The sequence below is a fragment of the Myotis davidii genome, unplaced genomic scaffold (genome assembly GCF_000327345.1).
Source record: "Myotis davidii unplaced genomic scaffold, ASM32734v1 scaffold964, whole genome shotgun sequence".
NCBI classification, from domain to species: Eukaryota; Metazoa; Chordata; class Mammalia; order Chiroptera; family Vespertilionidae; genus Myotis; species Myotis davidii.
In genome coordinates, this window is record NW_006298351.1 from 1,286,501 (window position 1) to 1,303,896 (window position 17,396).

Here is a 17,396-nt window from a genome sequence, read left to right on the forward strand (position 1 = left end):
TTAAATACACATATTGTGTGGCAACTGCTTGGGAATGCAGGTTTTCGCTCCCCGTTTGGAAGGATTAATTCACTTTAATGAAGCACAAACAGGTATATTTATTTTCTTATCACCAATACTAGCTTCAGATAGTAATCTTCCTGTGTTCTTTCCACAAAGTCCTTCATAGGTGTATGGCCCTGGATGGCACCTTGTACTTAAAAAATTAGAAACACTCACAAATGGGACTCTTCTTTCCAGCCTTCTCGTGTCTGTGGTTAGGCAATTTCTGCATCAGCATGTAGTTGAAAGAATATGTGCTTCAAATTTAGGAGTCCTAATTCCAAGTATAATAGTGTGTAGTCTCGAACAAGACATTTAACCTCATCTGTAAAATGGGGACAGCAATTACTTCCTCGGGGGGCTATTGTGAACAACAAAAGAAACACATATGCAAAGATGCTTTGCAAATGGCAAAGGGCTATAGAAATAACTTATTTTAATGTAATGTAACATAACATAATCTCTACTCTCATGAGCAATGGCCAAATAAATATCCAGAGCACCTCAAGTTACCAGAAGTAGATTATCTGCCTTTACATCCTCCAATCATCATCTCCAAACCCTGAGAACTACAGTGGTGTCCTACAGAGGGATGGCCAAATTCCAGGTTTTCCTCTGGGGAAGTTGGCAAAGTTGTCAATTTAGATTTCCTAAGTCTAATAAGTCTTTACTCTTTTTTAACCACTTGGACAATTTTCTGTTTTGCTTAATAAATATCTACAGTTATCTCCTGCCTGCTTTTTCCGACTTTAATCCACAATCTGCCTACATAACAGATGAGAGCAACAGTGATGGCCTCTGGAAAAAACTGCCCCTAAAAACAAGGACTAACCGTATCTACTCAACTACAGTACTACCCTCACCTAGACAAGAAGATAGCCGAACTGTAGCCCTGCAGAGAGATGGTACATTCCTCATGGTATATGAGTGATAGGCTATGTTCAAATGTAGGAGATTTTTTTTGAGCTGGGGAAGATAAATATAAATATTTCACAGGCATGAAAATGGGACGCCAAGTAATATGATGGCTTTTCTTTTGGAACTTAAATATTTATAATTCCTTTGGAAAACTATATTTTACATTAAAAAGCATTTTAATGAGGCCATGTTCTACATTAATCTATATAAAATATAGAGTGGCTAATGTCTAATTAGGTGAGTAGCTTGGAGAGTACAGCCTGTGTTCCAGCTAACAATCACTGACTTCAAAATCTATTGCTTGAATCTGTAAGTCAAAGAACACATAATTCTATGCTTAGAATGAGAAAGGGAAAGAAAGATTAGAAACATTCAACCTTTTAAAAATTTCAACGATGTCCAAAGAGGGAATAAGAATGACTGATGCTCACCAGAGTCCCAGCTCTAGCAATATTGCCATCTATTTTACATTATTTTAACCAATCCCCATATTTTCTTTTTACAACGCCATTAACTGCTGTACAAATACATTCTAGATGATAAAATATGACATGATTTTTTTACAAATAGATACAAATACAATGTTGACCAGATATGCTACAGTAAATATATACACCTTATTTCTCTAGAGGCAGGAATATTCCTTATTTTTAGATAATTCATCATTTACACGGAGACTCTAAGGAGGACTATCAGCTTCCTGCTTCCAGATATTGCCTTCCTCTCTGTACCATTAGAAGCTTATCTTGTGCCTTAATCCTATCATTGAGCAAGAGTTCTGGAAGGAAAAATGAAACCCTGCTAAAGACCTGTTGGGACTTTTCTGCTCCTATTTTAGAAACAATCAAGATTGTTTATTGTGATACAGCCCAGACATTAGCTTTTCCTCAATGATGTCTTTCAGTACAGTAAATGAATATTGTCCCTGAACCTCCTTTTAAAAAAGAGTGTTTCAGGAATGGAGATGAAGTCTTCCGGTAGTCCTCTCCCCCTCCACATCCATCATCCTGTTTCCGCTGGTTGAGTGAACACTCCCGAAGAGTCTATCTGGAGGTCAATGCAATTAGGGCTGCACTATGGGGTTCAGCCTTTCTATACTCCCATGTGGTTTGTACAAAAATATACTTTACTTCAAGTCCTTATTGACAGTGACTGCTTTAAATCTTCACGGTAAACTAAAATAGGCTAAGTGCATTATAAATTTGTACCTGAAGACTTCGATGCACTATATGCCTTTGCTTTCTCAGCAAACTCTACCCAGGCTTTGTCATGCCCAGGGGCTGATGCTGTCTTAGTGAGCACTGTGGTCTAACAATTCAGGAGAACAGGTCTAGCTCCTTAGGCTTTGTAATTATGCATGGATGTTGTCAGAGTCAGTTGCCCATTGGGAGCCACTTCATTGCCATCATCTTCCAATAATCCTGACACGTCTGCATTGGGAATGCTGTCATGGTAGCTGCTGAAACTGATATTGTCTTCTTTCAGCTCGATGGTCCAAAAGGGGGCATTGAGTTTCCGGTTTTGGTACTCCCGGTACATATATACAGCTCCCACAAATCCCATCAGCAGCACCACCACAATGATGATGACAGTCAAAATGATGATGTTAAATTGGGTCCATGAAACATCAGCTAAAGCTGACGTGCTGTTTTCAGCAGAGCTTACTGAAAAGATAGTTTGCAAGGTGGTGGGGGTAAATGTACTATTTATAACAGGGGTGGGCACTGATGTGGTCAAAGAGGCATTGGAAACCAAAATGGTAGAACCTTCAGGTGTTGGAACAATAACTTCTGAAAATAAAAACAGAGAATGAAATGTAAAAGACAAAATTATCTAGTTTTAAGAAACAATAAAAGAAATACATGGGAGTGGAAGTTGATATGGCATGTTGATATGATAGTCTTCTTTAAGGTCATGCAAGTTAAAAATAACTTTTAGAGAAATATAGTGAAAAGAATCAAGATTTAGAAAGCTTTATTATTATATGCATAGCTAATATTTAAAATGTATAATATCTATATTAAAATATTTGGGGAAATTCTAATGTTGGAATTTTCCATCTTTCTTTAGTCTTGGATAGATTCATACAAATTTCTACAAAGACAGTAAATATGTCACTACTGAGTTCTAAATCACTTGGTTAAAAGTGACAGGGATAGATGACAATCATTTGAACTACAATAAGTTCAGCATGTCTGATGGCATTTCATAAGGGCAAACTTCTGTTCAAAGGAGACAAAAACGAAATGGGGGGGGGGGGGCTGTATTTCTAGTTACTTCTGAATAACACAATTTAAATGCCCAAAGTTAATGTCAGTCAAGAGAAAAAAGAAACTTCCTTTAATTTCATGTGTAGTAATTCTTTCTTACACATGAAATTAAAGGAAGTTTCTTTTTTTACACAAGTAATTCTTTCTTGTGTAAATTTTAGCTATTTTATAATTAACATACTACACTTTGTACTTCTAATGCAGCATAGCTCAGTGGAAATACCAAAGGCTCTAGAATTAAGTAGAAGTTTGTGGTTATAGGTAAGTCAGTTAATCTTTTTAAAACTGAGATTCCTTATCTATAAATGGGAATAATAATATCTATTTGGCAAAGTTATTGGGAAAGATTAAATGAGATAACATACTATATAACATTGTTATTTTTTAATGTTTACAGTGCTTGGCACATAGTAGTCATTCAACAAAATAATTACTTTTATCTTTATAATTCATCACCATAATCATCCACATCAATTTATCCTAAAAAGAGGCATGTTTTACATTATTTAATAACTAATAATCACCACAGTCCTGACAGCTAACTGTAGACAAGGTATGCCTCCAAGTGGGAAAGAGAATTGAGTGACAGGATCTCCAGGCTAGTGCTGAGGTTCAATCTGAGTTTCATAGCCTGGATCACAAGAGAATAAGGATATCAAGAAAATGGCAGAAGGGAAACCTCTGCCACAGGCTGTGTCCATCAGCCCAATATTCAACATCTGTCAGAATATCAAAGGGTAGTTTGTAGAAGAACGTGGTCTAATCTCTCTGTGACCTAGTAAAGCCCAAATATTCTTAACTCATCCTGAATTTCTAATCATTAATTTGTATCAAAACCTTCCTGAACCTCCCTATAAGAAACATTTTGCCATTTGAGTAACCTTTTCTTTTAAAAATCAAAAGGAATATTATTACTATTTCCTCCATTACACATGGGAAAACTTAGGCCCAAAGTTAGGATAGATGCTAAAACAAACTCATTTTTCTCAGCTGGAACTTCTAACTAGATTAGAGGTCCCTATTTAAAAAGACCTTTGTTGATCACTGGAGGTGATGAGAATACAGGAAGTAAAGGATAAAAAAAAATGATAGGACTTTTAAATTATTAACATAAAAATAAAAGTAGATGAATAGAAAATGTGAAAACACTGCAATGACTTGGTCTTGGTCCTCAAATTTCTGGAGTTGATTTTGGAGTATCAGGAGAGTAGCAGCCATTAAGCACTTGAAATTCAGATTCACCAGTATTCATCAAGCACAGATTCTTCAAAATCTATTTCCAGAAAACTCCTCTTGTGGGATTAGAAGGTTTTATAAAGCAAAAGGTAGCTGTCCTGAAATTTTCAATGCTAGGCTTAGATATTAAATTTACAACCTTAGGTGAAGTTTACCTTTCTTGATGCAATTTTCTTCCAGGTCTCGAACATAACCTTCTAGGCAGTTCTCACACAAAAACCCAGTGGTGTTATGGAGGCAGTTGATGCACTCTCCACTCTCAGGCTTGCAAATCTTTGGAGTTTTAATTGGGTCCACGTGGCCATGACATTGGCACTTCATACAGATGCTGTCATAGTTGTAATAGCCATTTTCACATTTATTGCAGTTCTGGCCTGTGTAACCCTCTTTACACTGGACACATTTAGGTTCCAATTCACCCAATTCTAAAACAGAGAGAACACCAAAATAATTTAGTCCAGTCTCAAGCTCCAATTTAAAATGCAAAACAATTACTAGTTCTCAAAACGGGTTATAAGCTTTCCCCACTACCTCCTCTCAAACTCAAGAGACACATAGAATCAAACTAAAAATCTACACAATTATTTATTAATTGTCCAATTTATTGTGAGAATGATGGGGCCACAGAAAACCTATTCAGTAGAGAACAAAAGAAATATGCTTACATAAGAAATCTAAATAATTACAGTGAATAGGCACTCAATTTTTTATCCCTTCCTCTTTAGTCATGACAGATTAAATAAAATATGCTTTTAACAAAAATTTCCTCATTCCTCTCTCAAGTCTCATTTCACATATGTATTTGGATTTAACTGCAAATTCCTTGAAAGGAAATTTTTGCTGTTTTTATAACTCCCTTTCACCTGCAGTACCCAGCACATTATGAACACATTTTATACCTATTGATAACTGATTCACTCCTTTTGCTTCTAAAAATAAAGATTTAGAGAAAGGCCTTACTTATGATACAACTGCCTGTAGATGTCACTGCTGAACAAGGGCAGCGAAAACATTCTTTAGTGGCATTGGGACTCTGGTAAAATCCTTCTTTGCATTCTTCACAGTGGTCCCCTTTGCTATTTCCCCGGCAGTTTGAACAAGCACCTAAAAGAAGTAAATTATTTTAAGAAGTTAAAGATTTACTCTGATAGCACAGTAACTTTATATAAATCATACCTGCAACCAAAATATCTTAAGAGATAACAAGAAAAAGTTATCCAATAGAGATTGGACAGAGTTCAGTTTCTACCCCGTCTTACTTCTACATTGGCCAGGTCTGCAAGTTTGCTGTCCCCTACCAGACTGTAAACTCTTTAGGGAAAGGTGATGAGAGTTGCAATAAGCCCTTGTTGATTGATTGCCTACATCAGGGGTCCTCAAACTTTTTAAACAGGGGGCCAGTTCACTGTCCCTCAGACCGTTGGAGGGCAGGACTATAGTTTTAAAAAAAACTATGAACAAATTCCTATGCACACTGCACATATCTTATTTTGAAGTAAAAAAACAAAACGGGAACAAATACAATATTTGTATTTGCATGTGGCCCGTGGGCCGTAGTTTGAGGACCCCTGGCCTACATACTGAAAGTAGGCTAGCTATTTATAAAGAAAAAATAAAAACAATCTAAAAATCATTGAAAGAAAATAGATAAAACTATACTATTTGAATCATTGGGATACTGAATTAAATAAGTGAACTAAACCTATATGTTATGAAGATGAATAAATCTTAAAAATAATGTCGGTTGAAAAAGCAAATTGCAGAATGATATATATGGAAGGAGAGTACTTACTTTTTTTGTTTAAGTGTTTTTATTGCTTTCAGAGAGAGGAAGGGAGAGGTAAAGAGAGACAGAAACATCAATGATAAGAATCATCGATCAGCTGCCTCCTGCATGCGCCCCCACCAGGGATGTAGCCCAAAACCAGGGCATGTGCCCTGACCAGGAATTGAACCGTGACCTCCTGGTTCATGGGTCGATGCTCAACCACTGACTGAGCCATGCCAGCTGGGCTGAACTTCTTCAACTTTGATTATTTTTATTGTTATTGTCATTAGGAGAGATGGTTCCTTTCTCACTAAACTCAGAGACAAAATTTTGAAAACATACATTGCCACATGCAAAAAGACTTTTCCTCAATTGTTTCACCATTTCATAGTTTATATATAAACCTGTCAAAAATATAGAAAGTACTGATCATGTCTACAGGCAGAAGGCAAACTTTAACCTGTCAAACAGAAAGAAGGCCAAGCTCATATGAACAAGAAAGAGAGTACCAAGAGATAAGGTCAAAGAGAAAGGCGGGGCCCCCTGTTAAGTCACGGAGCACCAGGTTATTGAGGGGGCCAAGGGCTGAGTGGGTTCTTGGGGCTCCCAGAGGCCTCCTCTAGCATCTACGTCCATACACCCCGAAAGCTCCTGATCTTGTCTGATCTTGGAAGCTAAGCAGGTTCGGGCGTGGACTTGGATGGGAGACCGCCTGGGAATCCCGGGTGCTGTATGCTTTTGTGTGTGTGTGTGTGTGTGTGTCCCCATCCTCCCTTTGTCGGTGTTGGTACAGCATGGCTACTGAGCAATCAGAATGGACGCTAGCCATCAGGGGCTACTCTGGGAACTAACCCCACCCCAAATCAGGGAATGGTGTCTCCCACCTTACAGACAGCACCCCTGGATTGGAGGGGGTGCGTCTGTTACATGTTTGAATTTTATTCCAAGAGGTCTTAAGCATGGGAGTGATATTATCTGGTTATTAGGTGGAGACTTACTGTGGTAGGGTGAAGGTTAGGGGATGAGAGAACAAAAGAGGAGGCAGAGATCAGATGAGTGTCAAAGTAGTTCAGAGAGAGGACAGTGGCTTAGACAAGGATGACAGCAGTGATCATGAACAGTGGTCAGACACTGGGTATTAGGTTGAATGTCAAGCAAAGAGAACTTGCTGATGGATTGGATATTTGCAATAGGAAAAGAAATAAATAAAATATAACTCCTAGGCTTTTGGACTCAGCAACTGGGTGAATGGTGCCAGTCACCAAAATGAAGAACACTAAGAGTAAAGCAGATTGACTTATAGGGTAAAATAGAGATTTTTTTGGATGTGTTAGGATTATGATGCCAATTAAAGCCTTCAAGTAGAAATGTCAAAAGTATTGTTAGATCTTTGAGTGTGAAGATCAAGAAAGAAATGTAAATCTGGTCATCAGCACATGTGTAGATGACATTTAAATTAAATCCAGGGGGCTGAATGAGATCATTTAGAGAGCATATAAATGGAAAAGATAAGAATGCCAAGGGCTGAGCTCTGAGGCACTCCAGTGCTTACAGCGGAACAGAGGAAGATGTAGCAGAGCCAACTGCGATGGGGAAAAAGAGCCCGAAAAGTGTGATATCCTAAAGTGAAGAAAGTCATTGAGGAGTGAAGGAGTGTTCAACTCAGTCAAGCTGCCATGGAACACTATGAATACATGAAGGAGCTGAATTCTTTAAAAGTACATAATATGAACAGAAAGTTCTAGTTTAAAAAATAGTCCCTCCACCTCCATTTTAAGAAAAACATGTGCTCAATAAAGAAAATCTAGAAAAATATAGTAGAATAGAAAGACAAAATAATTACCCAAAGAACTGTGTCAGTAAGATTTTGAAAGGTTACTTGACATCTCCATATATAGAGGTTTGGATTTTGCTTTTTAAATAATCTAAATGTATCCCACACGTCATTTTTATACCCTGCTTCTTTCACTCTCATGTTGTTATATATCATTCTTTAAAACATTTTAATGACAACATAATAACAGTTTCCATTTATTGATTGCTTATAATGAGCCAGGCACTGCATTAAGAGTTTTATAAGTATACTAGAGGCCTGATGCACGGAATTCATGAAAGTGACTCAGCTCTCGCAGCCCCGGCTGCCTTGGCCGGCCCTTGTAGACCCGGCTTCGTCCAGAAGGTTGTCTGGACAGTTGTTTGCTGTTTGGTCTAATTAGCATATTAGCTCTTTATTATATAGGATTGCATGGAATCTTCACAACCCATGAAGCAGTTACTGTCATTATCCCAAATTTCTAGATTTTTTAAAAAAAACAGGCTAAGAAACTTGCACAGGTAGGTTTCACTTTCTGTGCTCGTAACCATGTATTGCCGAGATAACATAATTTGCTTCATTCCCTGTTAGAAATAGGATGGTCTAAATTTTTAGAATTATAACTACCACTTTGATGAACATCTTTGAACATAAAGTTTTTTATGAATTTAGAATTATTTTCTTAGAATAGATTCCTAGAAACAGAACTACTGAATCAAGAAAGAATTTTAACACTTTTGATACACATTGTCAAACTGCTTTCCAAATTTTCCCCCAATATATCTTATCACAAAAAGATTACTTTAAAGTCTACTTCAATATAAAATACAAGGTATAGAGAAAGACTAGAGTGAGGAAAAATAAAGACTATGAAAACATCATAAGTGGCCACCAGAGGGCAACCATACACAGCACTCCGAGGGAAAAAAATCTCATTTTAGATGAAAGACTAATTTTATACTAAGCTTACAGTTTTAAATCAAGTATTGGCGATGCTTCACATTGGATTCCATTTGAATTATATTTCAAAACAAGAGAAATCATTTATTTCTATTATTACTAACTGCTTTTAGAAATCATAACCATGAAAAGGATTTCTTTTGCCTTAAATTATCTCCAGAACAAGGACAGGTTGGAATTTACTTAACATTAAAGACAGCTAGCTTATTGCTGCAAGGAAAATAATTAGTTACAACCAGCAATGTGGACTGTTTCCTGGTCCCGCAAAAGATCTAGGGAGCAATTTAAATCAACTCAAGCAGAAACCGGTTTGGCTCAGTGGATAGAGCGTCGGCCTGTGGACTGAAGGGTCCCAGGTTCAATTCCGGTCAAGGGCATATACCTGGGTTGTGGGCACATCCCCAGTGGGAGATGTGCAGGAGGCAGCTGATCGATGTTTCTCTCTCATTGATGTTTCTAACTCTCTATCTCTCTCCCTTCCTCTCTGTAAAAAAAAAAACACACCAATAAAATACATTAAAAAATAAATTAAAAATAAATCAACTCAATATGATAAAGCATTTCTGCCATTACCCAGGATTGGAACTCATGTATTATATGTATTTCCATTTACTTGTTCATTTATTTTTAAAAAATGTTAGTACTTACTATGTGCCAAGTTACATGCTAAAGATAGTGTACAATGGTGAACAAAACTGATGTGGAACTTACAATGTAGTGACTAAGCCTTATGTGACTCATAATCACAAATAAATATATAATTATGAACTGTGATAAGTGCTATCAAAAAATACAAGTGTGTATAAATGGGAATTGTCATTTATCCTGGAGCATCAGGAACTGCTTTCTAATGCAGTAACCTTTAACCAAAGGCCTGAAGGCAGGATATGATTTATTAAGGTAAAGGGTCCAGGGTTGGGGATAGAGGTGTATTAGAAAGGTCATCCTAAGCATCCTGAATTTTTGTTGGGGAAAAGAAGATTTCAAAATTAAAGACCAGAAATATTCATTGTCTTTAGTTTTTTAATACTTTAAGTTTGCCTAAATGTGGTTTTCTTGTTCCTAGGAGCCTGGCCAGCGTGGCTCAGTGGTTGAGCATTGACCCATGAACTATGAGGTCATAGTTCGATTCCCAATCCAATAGAAATTGAGATGGGTTGAGGATGATTCACAATCTCAGTATGAGTCAGTTCACCAATGGTTCATCACAATTCTTGGTCGTGGCCTTCTAAGACTTTTAATTGAGAACCTAACAGGCCTGAGTCTTCTCTACCCTGAAAGACTGCAACAGATACCCATCAGGTCCTACTCGCACCTTCAAAATCTGGCAATGTCTTGAGAGAGAGATGGCTGCATGTTGTAGCCAGTCCTCTTTAAAGAGATTTTTGTCTCCTAAGCACTACAAGACTGAGATTTCTTTCTACCTTTTCGGCTAGCCTTCCATCTCCTACACAGTCAGCTAAGGTCCTAAGCGAAAAATGGCCTTGTGTTTAGAGCTGCTCTAGTTTCCAACCCATCACACAAGCCCCAAATGACTGCCAAAATCTCTTCTTGTGTCTCTTTCCTCAAAAAGCATTCCTTTGCTTGGGCTAACCTCTGTTCCTTAGCCTTTGCCTAGAATCAGCAAATGTCCCCTAGAAAGGAAATGGCTATGATCATCAGCTCACGTAGAAAGAGTTCTACACTTTCTGGAATTTTAGTTCATATCATCCTCTTTGTTTCCACAGCTCTCCAACCAATAAGATTTTTGAAATTTATTTGTATGTTTTTTTTTCAAGTTTTTGTTGCAGGAGTTTGGCTTGCTATACATCCCACTTAAAGGAGAAGGACCCTTACAAACTATTTAGAAAGAATCAACCTATAGATGAAGGACCTCAAAATAAAAAGAACAATGGACTGATTTTAAAAAAAGATACGGGAAGAGTGTGTACCTGTGAGGGCATCACAACTGGTAGATCGATTATTGCATTGGCAGGGCAAGCAGCCACTCCTACTAAAGCCGTAATATCCATCTTGGCATCGATCACATGCAGAGCCGGTGACACCCACTTTACACTGGCATTTCCCAGAACTGCAAATAAAAGCAAAGACAATAAGCAAAGTAAATCAGTTTAAAATTGTGTTGCTAACATCCCATCATACGAGGATCTTAATGTAGAAATTATTTCAACTAGAAGTATTGGCCTTGTGTTTAGGGCTCTTCTAAATAGTATGACTTTTGGCTGTACCGCACATGTTTTTCCATAAATATTCTATTTAACGTAGTACTAATACTAATAATTTGTGACAACTTAATCCTCTACATTTAGGAAGTTTAAAATAAATGATAAAGGATCCATGGAGAATATAAGTCCCAGAGCTTAGAAATTGTTGTTCATTAAGTACTGGGGCATAGAACTGATACCACTGCTATATCTCATTCCTAAATCATTCCACAGTTCCACCAGCATCCACACTGCCCAATCTGGAGATGAAAAGAAAAACTACCTAGCCTTCACCCAACCCTAGCTTCTGGATGAAGAATATGAAGACCAGGGTCTTAATGAAAGTATCAACTAATATCCATTTAGATGCTGGAAATTTGATATAATTTTCTACTTTAGGTACAGGCTATATATTAAAATATTTCTGGTAATTTAACTGAAATTCACAGTTATGTAAAATGACTATATGGTGACATCTATCACTTTCTGGATTAAATCCATAAAAAAAATATAGATGATCAAACCCAAAGGTCTAAAAATCTAAAGAAAAATAGTTTATTTAGTATCCCAACTCTTCCCATTAATCTATTTACTTTTTCTTAGATGATCATTACATTAATATCACCTCTTTCCAATCAGTGAAACTTAAACCTCTGTTGTCATTTTCAAGTCCTCTCTACCTCATGTTCTTATAATCACTCACTCAAATCCAATATTTCACTAATTTATGTCAAATTTTCTTTCAAAATATCTCTTGGTATTGTTATTTCCTCTACAAACATTTCTCTTAGAATGTCTTTCCTTCTCCACCTCTCAAAAATTTCCTATCAGGCTCATCTTTTTCTATGCAACTTTTCTCCAAAGAGATCTTTTGGCTTCCTGACTTCACATTCTCTGCACCATAAATTTTAACCTTAACTATGGTCTGTTCTATATTCATATATATATATATATATCTTGCTTCTCTAATTACATTGTTAAAGACCTGAGGCAAAGACTGTATCATGCAGGGGTTTTTTATTATCCTCAAGACATAGCACAAGCCTATGGATAGTGTACTATAACTATTTTCATTTCATACATCTTACTTGGTAAGTTTGCTGAGTCCAGGGACTGTACTTAGCCATCTTAATATCCTCAGAGTCTAGTACAGTACCTAGTTTGTTGTAGGCACCTAATATATACTTGACAAATAAATGGACAAGAAATACACAAACTGAATTTTAGAGCTTAAATACTGGAAGGGAAAAAGGTGAAGGGCTACAGTAGTTACCTTTCAGAACAGCTAAGATGCTTCCCTTTTTCCCAACAGTATAACCCTTCTTTATGTGATCATTCTGTATCTCAAATTTTTAGGCTGCATCTGAGCAGATTTTGGCACCAGTGATATTGAATGGGAGACAATCCAAGGTAGAACTGCTTCTCAATACAATTTTTTTTAGAAATTCAGCTCCTAATAATGAGTCCCATGGTGTTGTTAGTTTTAGTTCAGGAGCCCAAGCTCAGATTGTTAGTACTTACACATATCGTCAGTTAAAGTAATCCCCTACTATTTCCCATATTCCTATTTCTGTAGTAAAAACAGAAGTTCTAAATTTGAGAGTTATTGGAACTTTGGGTTAAACTTTGCAGAATGGAAGTAAAGCAACTTTCAACTCTGTGTATTCTACTTGTAGCATACAAACCTAAGAATTATTGTTTTATGTGAGATAATATATAAATAAATAGAAGCCTGGCTTCCAAAAACAGATCTACATGGAATGTTTTCCTCAAACAAAACCAGTCCAGAAGGGAAAGAAAGCCAGGCTTCTATTTATAACAGATCTTAAAGTCTTGTATCCTGAGAAGTATCCTATCAACATCTTTCTATCTTAAAGCTGCCTAGTATATTGGATTGGTTATTCAATTTCTTGACTAACAAATAATTTACAGAAAATGTAAAATGGAAGCATCTGAAAGCAGGCATGATGATTATGATGATGATAAAAACAATGAGCCATCGTTCATTGAGGGACTATGTCAATTATATATTCTCTCTAATCCTCAAAATAACTCTACTAGGTGAAGGTCATAATCCTCATCTTACTATTGAGGAAATGCAGACAATTTAAAATTATTGTCCACACCTAGCAATTATTTATACAAAGAAAAGAAACACCCCCCACATATATATATGTGGGTGTATATATAGATATAGATATAGATACAGTCTCATACAAAACTATCCCAAGTTACTTAAAGATCTAGTAACATAAATGTGTGTTCATCAAAATGAACTTCAAGAATATCTTATGATTCAACAAGAAGCAACCAGTCAACTTAAGTCTTGCTATATTGTCAGAAAATTATAAAGGATATAATGTACCTTTCAGAGAATGGCTAACCACAGTTCACTAGTTCACTAGCCAAATTCCAAAGCTTTTAAAACATTAACCAAAATAGGCTTGCTTCTCATTTCTCTAAAGACATTAGATTATTCAGTATATAGAAGAATAGTTATTTTTAATGACAGTGTTTGCCCAATCCACCACCTATAAGAAAAAGGTATAATCTTAGAATACCTAATAATATATTAATAATTAATTAATATTATTGTTAATTAATAATATATTACTATTATAAGGTACAGCCAGTGTTCTCAAAGCAGATGCTATTCTTTTAAGTGGATTTTCCTTTTATAGTTCTGCTCTGGGCACTCGGAAGACTAATTTAAGCAGGCATCTTTCTCCCTGTAGTATATGCTCCTTAGATGATGATTTTTTTTTAAATCCATGAATGGCTTTAAGAATCTTGATAAAACAGTTAACCAGTCTAGACACTATGCTCCACTTTCCTTGGGTAGATTTCAGAACAACAGGAAAGGAGATGCTTTTTTCTCTCTTTTTAAAAACATATACAGAATGGAGTGGGGAAGTTTAATTGTGAGGCTGCTCTAGTAGGCTTTTCCACCATGCTACTCATGGCCCATGGCCAAGCTCTGCATGTATAAGAATTAAATCACTCAGCAAATATAAAGCTTTCCCTGTGTGACTTCTTTTATAGAATAAAGCCTTTACAACACCCCCTTTCATGATATCCCTCTGTTAAAAACTGCTGAATGCTTTTTGAAGCAAAGGTCAATGGTATAAATGCAAAGAAGAAAAAAAAGTGGGTCTGTTAACAAACCACTTATGCTTATCCATAGGTTTGAAATGAAAGAACCAAAGACTCACATATTCATACCTAGAGAATAAAAGCAAAGTGGAGTTTGAATAGAAGTCAGAAATCTATACTACTGAAATAAACTAACAAAGAATTTAAGATAGAATTGCTCATCTGATGTCACTCTTTATAGATATGAGTTAACTGCTAGTAAAGTATAACATGGTATAGAGAATGATATCAGAAAAAAAGAATATATAATTAATTATAAAGTAAACACAAGCATTGTGGAACTAAGCTGCACTGAGTATAACTACAAATATACTACACATATCTTACATTATCCCAAATGGAATTATCAGATTTTCTTATGGTGTAAGTGCTTAAAGACTTTATCACAGTGATAGGTATGAGCAACTATAACAAGGTTTGAACACTTAAAAATTATTTCTTAAAATGTAAACAAGTAATGTTTTCTGAAGTGAAATTATTAATATTTCAAAAGGAAATTCAATGTGTATCATCTCAAGATAGGGTACATATTTATATCATACAAGCATTAACCAAAATTCCTTTTTAAAGATTTTGTTTTGTTTAAGATGAATGGGTGGAGAATCTTCAGAATTTCCATTGTTTTATCATCACACTGGCTAGGGTGGGAAGGGTGGGACACAGGAAGGGAGGTATCAGGGTCTATGGAAAATTCATAGCCTAAGGAGATAGGGAGAGCAAATTCCAGTTCTGCTAGTAACTAGCTGGGATCAAGTATTTATTCCATCTTGGACTCAGCATTCTCATTTGTAAAATGAAGGCAATTATACCAAACTCTGTATGATTATTGTGAGAATTAAAGATTGCATATTGCATATGTCTGGCACATAATCAGTACTGAAAAATGAAAGGAATATGAGGATAATAACAATGTCCTAGAGCTTGAATTTTTTTCCTGAGAATTATAAGGAGAATGGGTTAGGTCAGGATCTCTAATAGGCAAAGATAGACAGACTAAGTTATTTACTTTTCAAATTCCGTTAACAAACTTAGAAAAACTGAAAGAATTTATATGGTAATTACTAGATTGAAGCCAATGTGGGTAGGAAAAGAAAGCATATTATTGAACACATGGTAGAAAAGGTTTTGGGGAAGAGAATTAAAAATTGAGAAGGGCAAGGATCAGCAACTCCTACATTAGGCAGGACCAAAGCCAGGGAGACCTGATGTGCTTTTGAACCAACTAGCTAAATGATTTAACTTTTTTTTTTTAATTGTCATATGTTTTGGCATGTTTTGTTATAAAAAAAAATTGTCTATTTTCTTCCTAATATTTACAAGCTATAAAATGTATGTATGTCATTCCTTTAGCTATCATGTTATTAATTTTAACTCAAGCAGTCACAAAATAACCAAAGATACAGTTCTAATTAGGGGGAATTAATTTATTAAGAAGCATTGCTTTTCCTCTTCCCTCCTTCCTCAGACAGTTTACATATTGGCAGTCTGACAAAGAACGAGAAATAGAAAAAATAGATAATCAAATGCATCATTATTTTCTCCCTCTTTTTAAATAAATAAGTAAATTTAGTTTAGGGAGAGACTGAACGTACTGAAATTAGAGCCTGAAATTATCAGTAAATTGTGGATTACAAGCGCCCTCAATAATTTAAAAATAATATTAACAGAGAGCTAACTCTGGTTGGGTGGCTCAGTTGGTTGGAGCATAGTCCTGTACACCAACAGGTGGTAGGTTCGATTCCCCATCAGGGCACATACCTAGGTTGCAGGTTCAGTCCCCAGTAGGGGCACAAATGAGAGGCAACTGATTGATGTTTCACTCTCACATCCATGTTTCTCTCTCTCTCTTCCTTTTCCTCTCTCTCTCAAATCAATAATTTAAAAAAAAAAGACAGCTAGAGAACATTTTTCTAACCAGAAAAAGCTTTTACATCAGAAAATAAATTCTTAATTTCATGTCTGTGTCATATTATAAAGGTAATGAAAGAAATAATTTTTCCTCTTTTGTTATGAAATAAACTCAATAATTAAACATTTTGGCAAAAGACTATCTGCACTTAGTGTTCTTCTATCTACAATCATGGAAAAGACCATTGTGCAATGAGCAAAGCTCCTTTTCTGGAGCGGGGAAAAAGGATAGCTTTATTAGTTGAAAACATTGGGCCATTATGCTAAACATTCCTTATATTTTTTTAAAGCAAATAGTCTAAAATATGTTTAGAGGAAATCCGTATTCAGACAGAAAGTCTCAATACTCAAAAAGGATATTACCTAAGTACAAAAATATTTTTTGATAGCTGATCTTACCAAAATCAAATTTAAACGTTTACTTAAAAAGTCAGAAGTAAAACTTAATGGCAAAGGAAAATAAAAAGTGTCATATTTCCCAAACCACAACTTGGGAAGGTTTAGTTAATTTAACTAGAAAAGTTATTTCTTACTTCCGTAAGTGTTTTTTCTTTTTTTATGGAAGAAATACAGCCATAGCATTCTCAAACCCACACGATTACTCCATTATTTGATTTGAGATTTCTGCATTTCAAAAGTTGCTTTTGGAAAGAGAAAAAGCATGAAGTCCAGTAAAATCTTCTTGAAAAGAAGATGCTTCTCAAATATGTTAACATTTTTATTCTTTTGTAACCACTGCAAAAGTTTCGCTCAGTGAAACGGTAATTATTAATACTTGATTTGTATACATGCTATGTCACAAAAATTAACTCTGAGTGCCTAGAATTTAGAACTAATTTTTTCACAGAAATGACAGCATAAGGGGTGGCTTAGTTTCCAGAAGAGCAAACAAAAACAAAACTTTTATACTGATAGTGCTGAGGACCAAGTCCTTTAAACCCAAGTCCTATGCCTTTGAGTTCTGAACCCTTAGGTGATGGAATGGTCAGAAGGCAATATTAACATTTTACTGAGTTCATACTATGGAATTATAAATAAAATACATAGCACAAAAGTTATATATTTAAAAATAAAACTTCTTAAACTTGATGGTATCTCAAATCTCTATGAGAATCTATTGAGTG

General features: G+C 35.7%; 1 protein-coding gene across 1 annotated transcript in view; it reads right to left on the minus strand.

The window, feature by feature from the left end:
- Positions 1-461: 461 nt before the first annotated feature.
- Positions 462-17,396, minus strand: part of MEGF9 (multiple EGF like domains 9) — a 90,239-nt gene continuing 73,304 nt past the window's right edge. The window contains exons 3-6 of the mRNA XM_006774015.2: positions 10,939-11,078; positions 5,427-5,570; positions 4,622-4,891; positions 462-2,750 (exon numbers count right to left, since the gene is read on the minus strand). Coding sequence (XP_006774078.1) covers positions 2,299-2,750; positions 4,622-4,891; positions 5,427-5,570; positions 10,939-11,078 — 1,006 coding nt within the window. The 3' untranslated portion in view covers positions 462-2,298. The remainder of the gene's footprint in view (positions 2,751-4,621; positions 4,892-5,426; positions 5,571-10,938; positions 11,079-17,396) is intronic.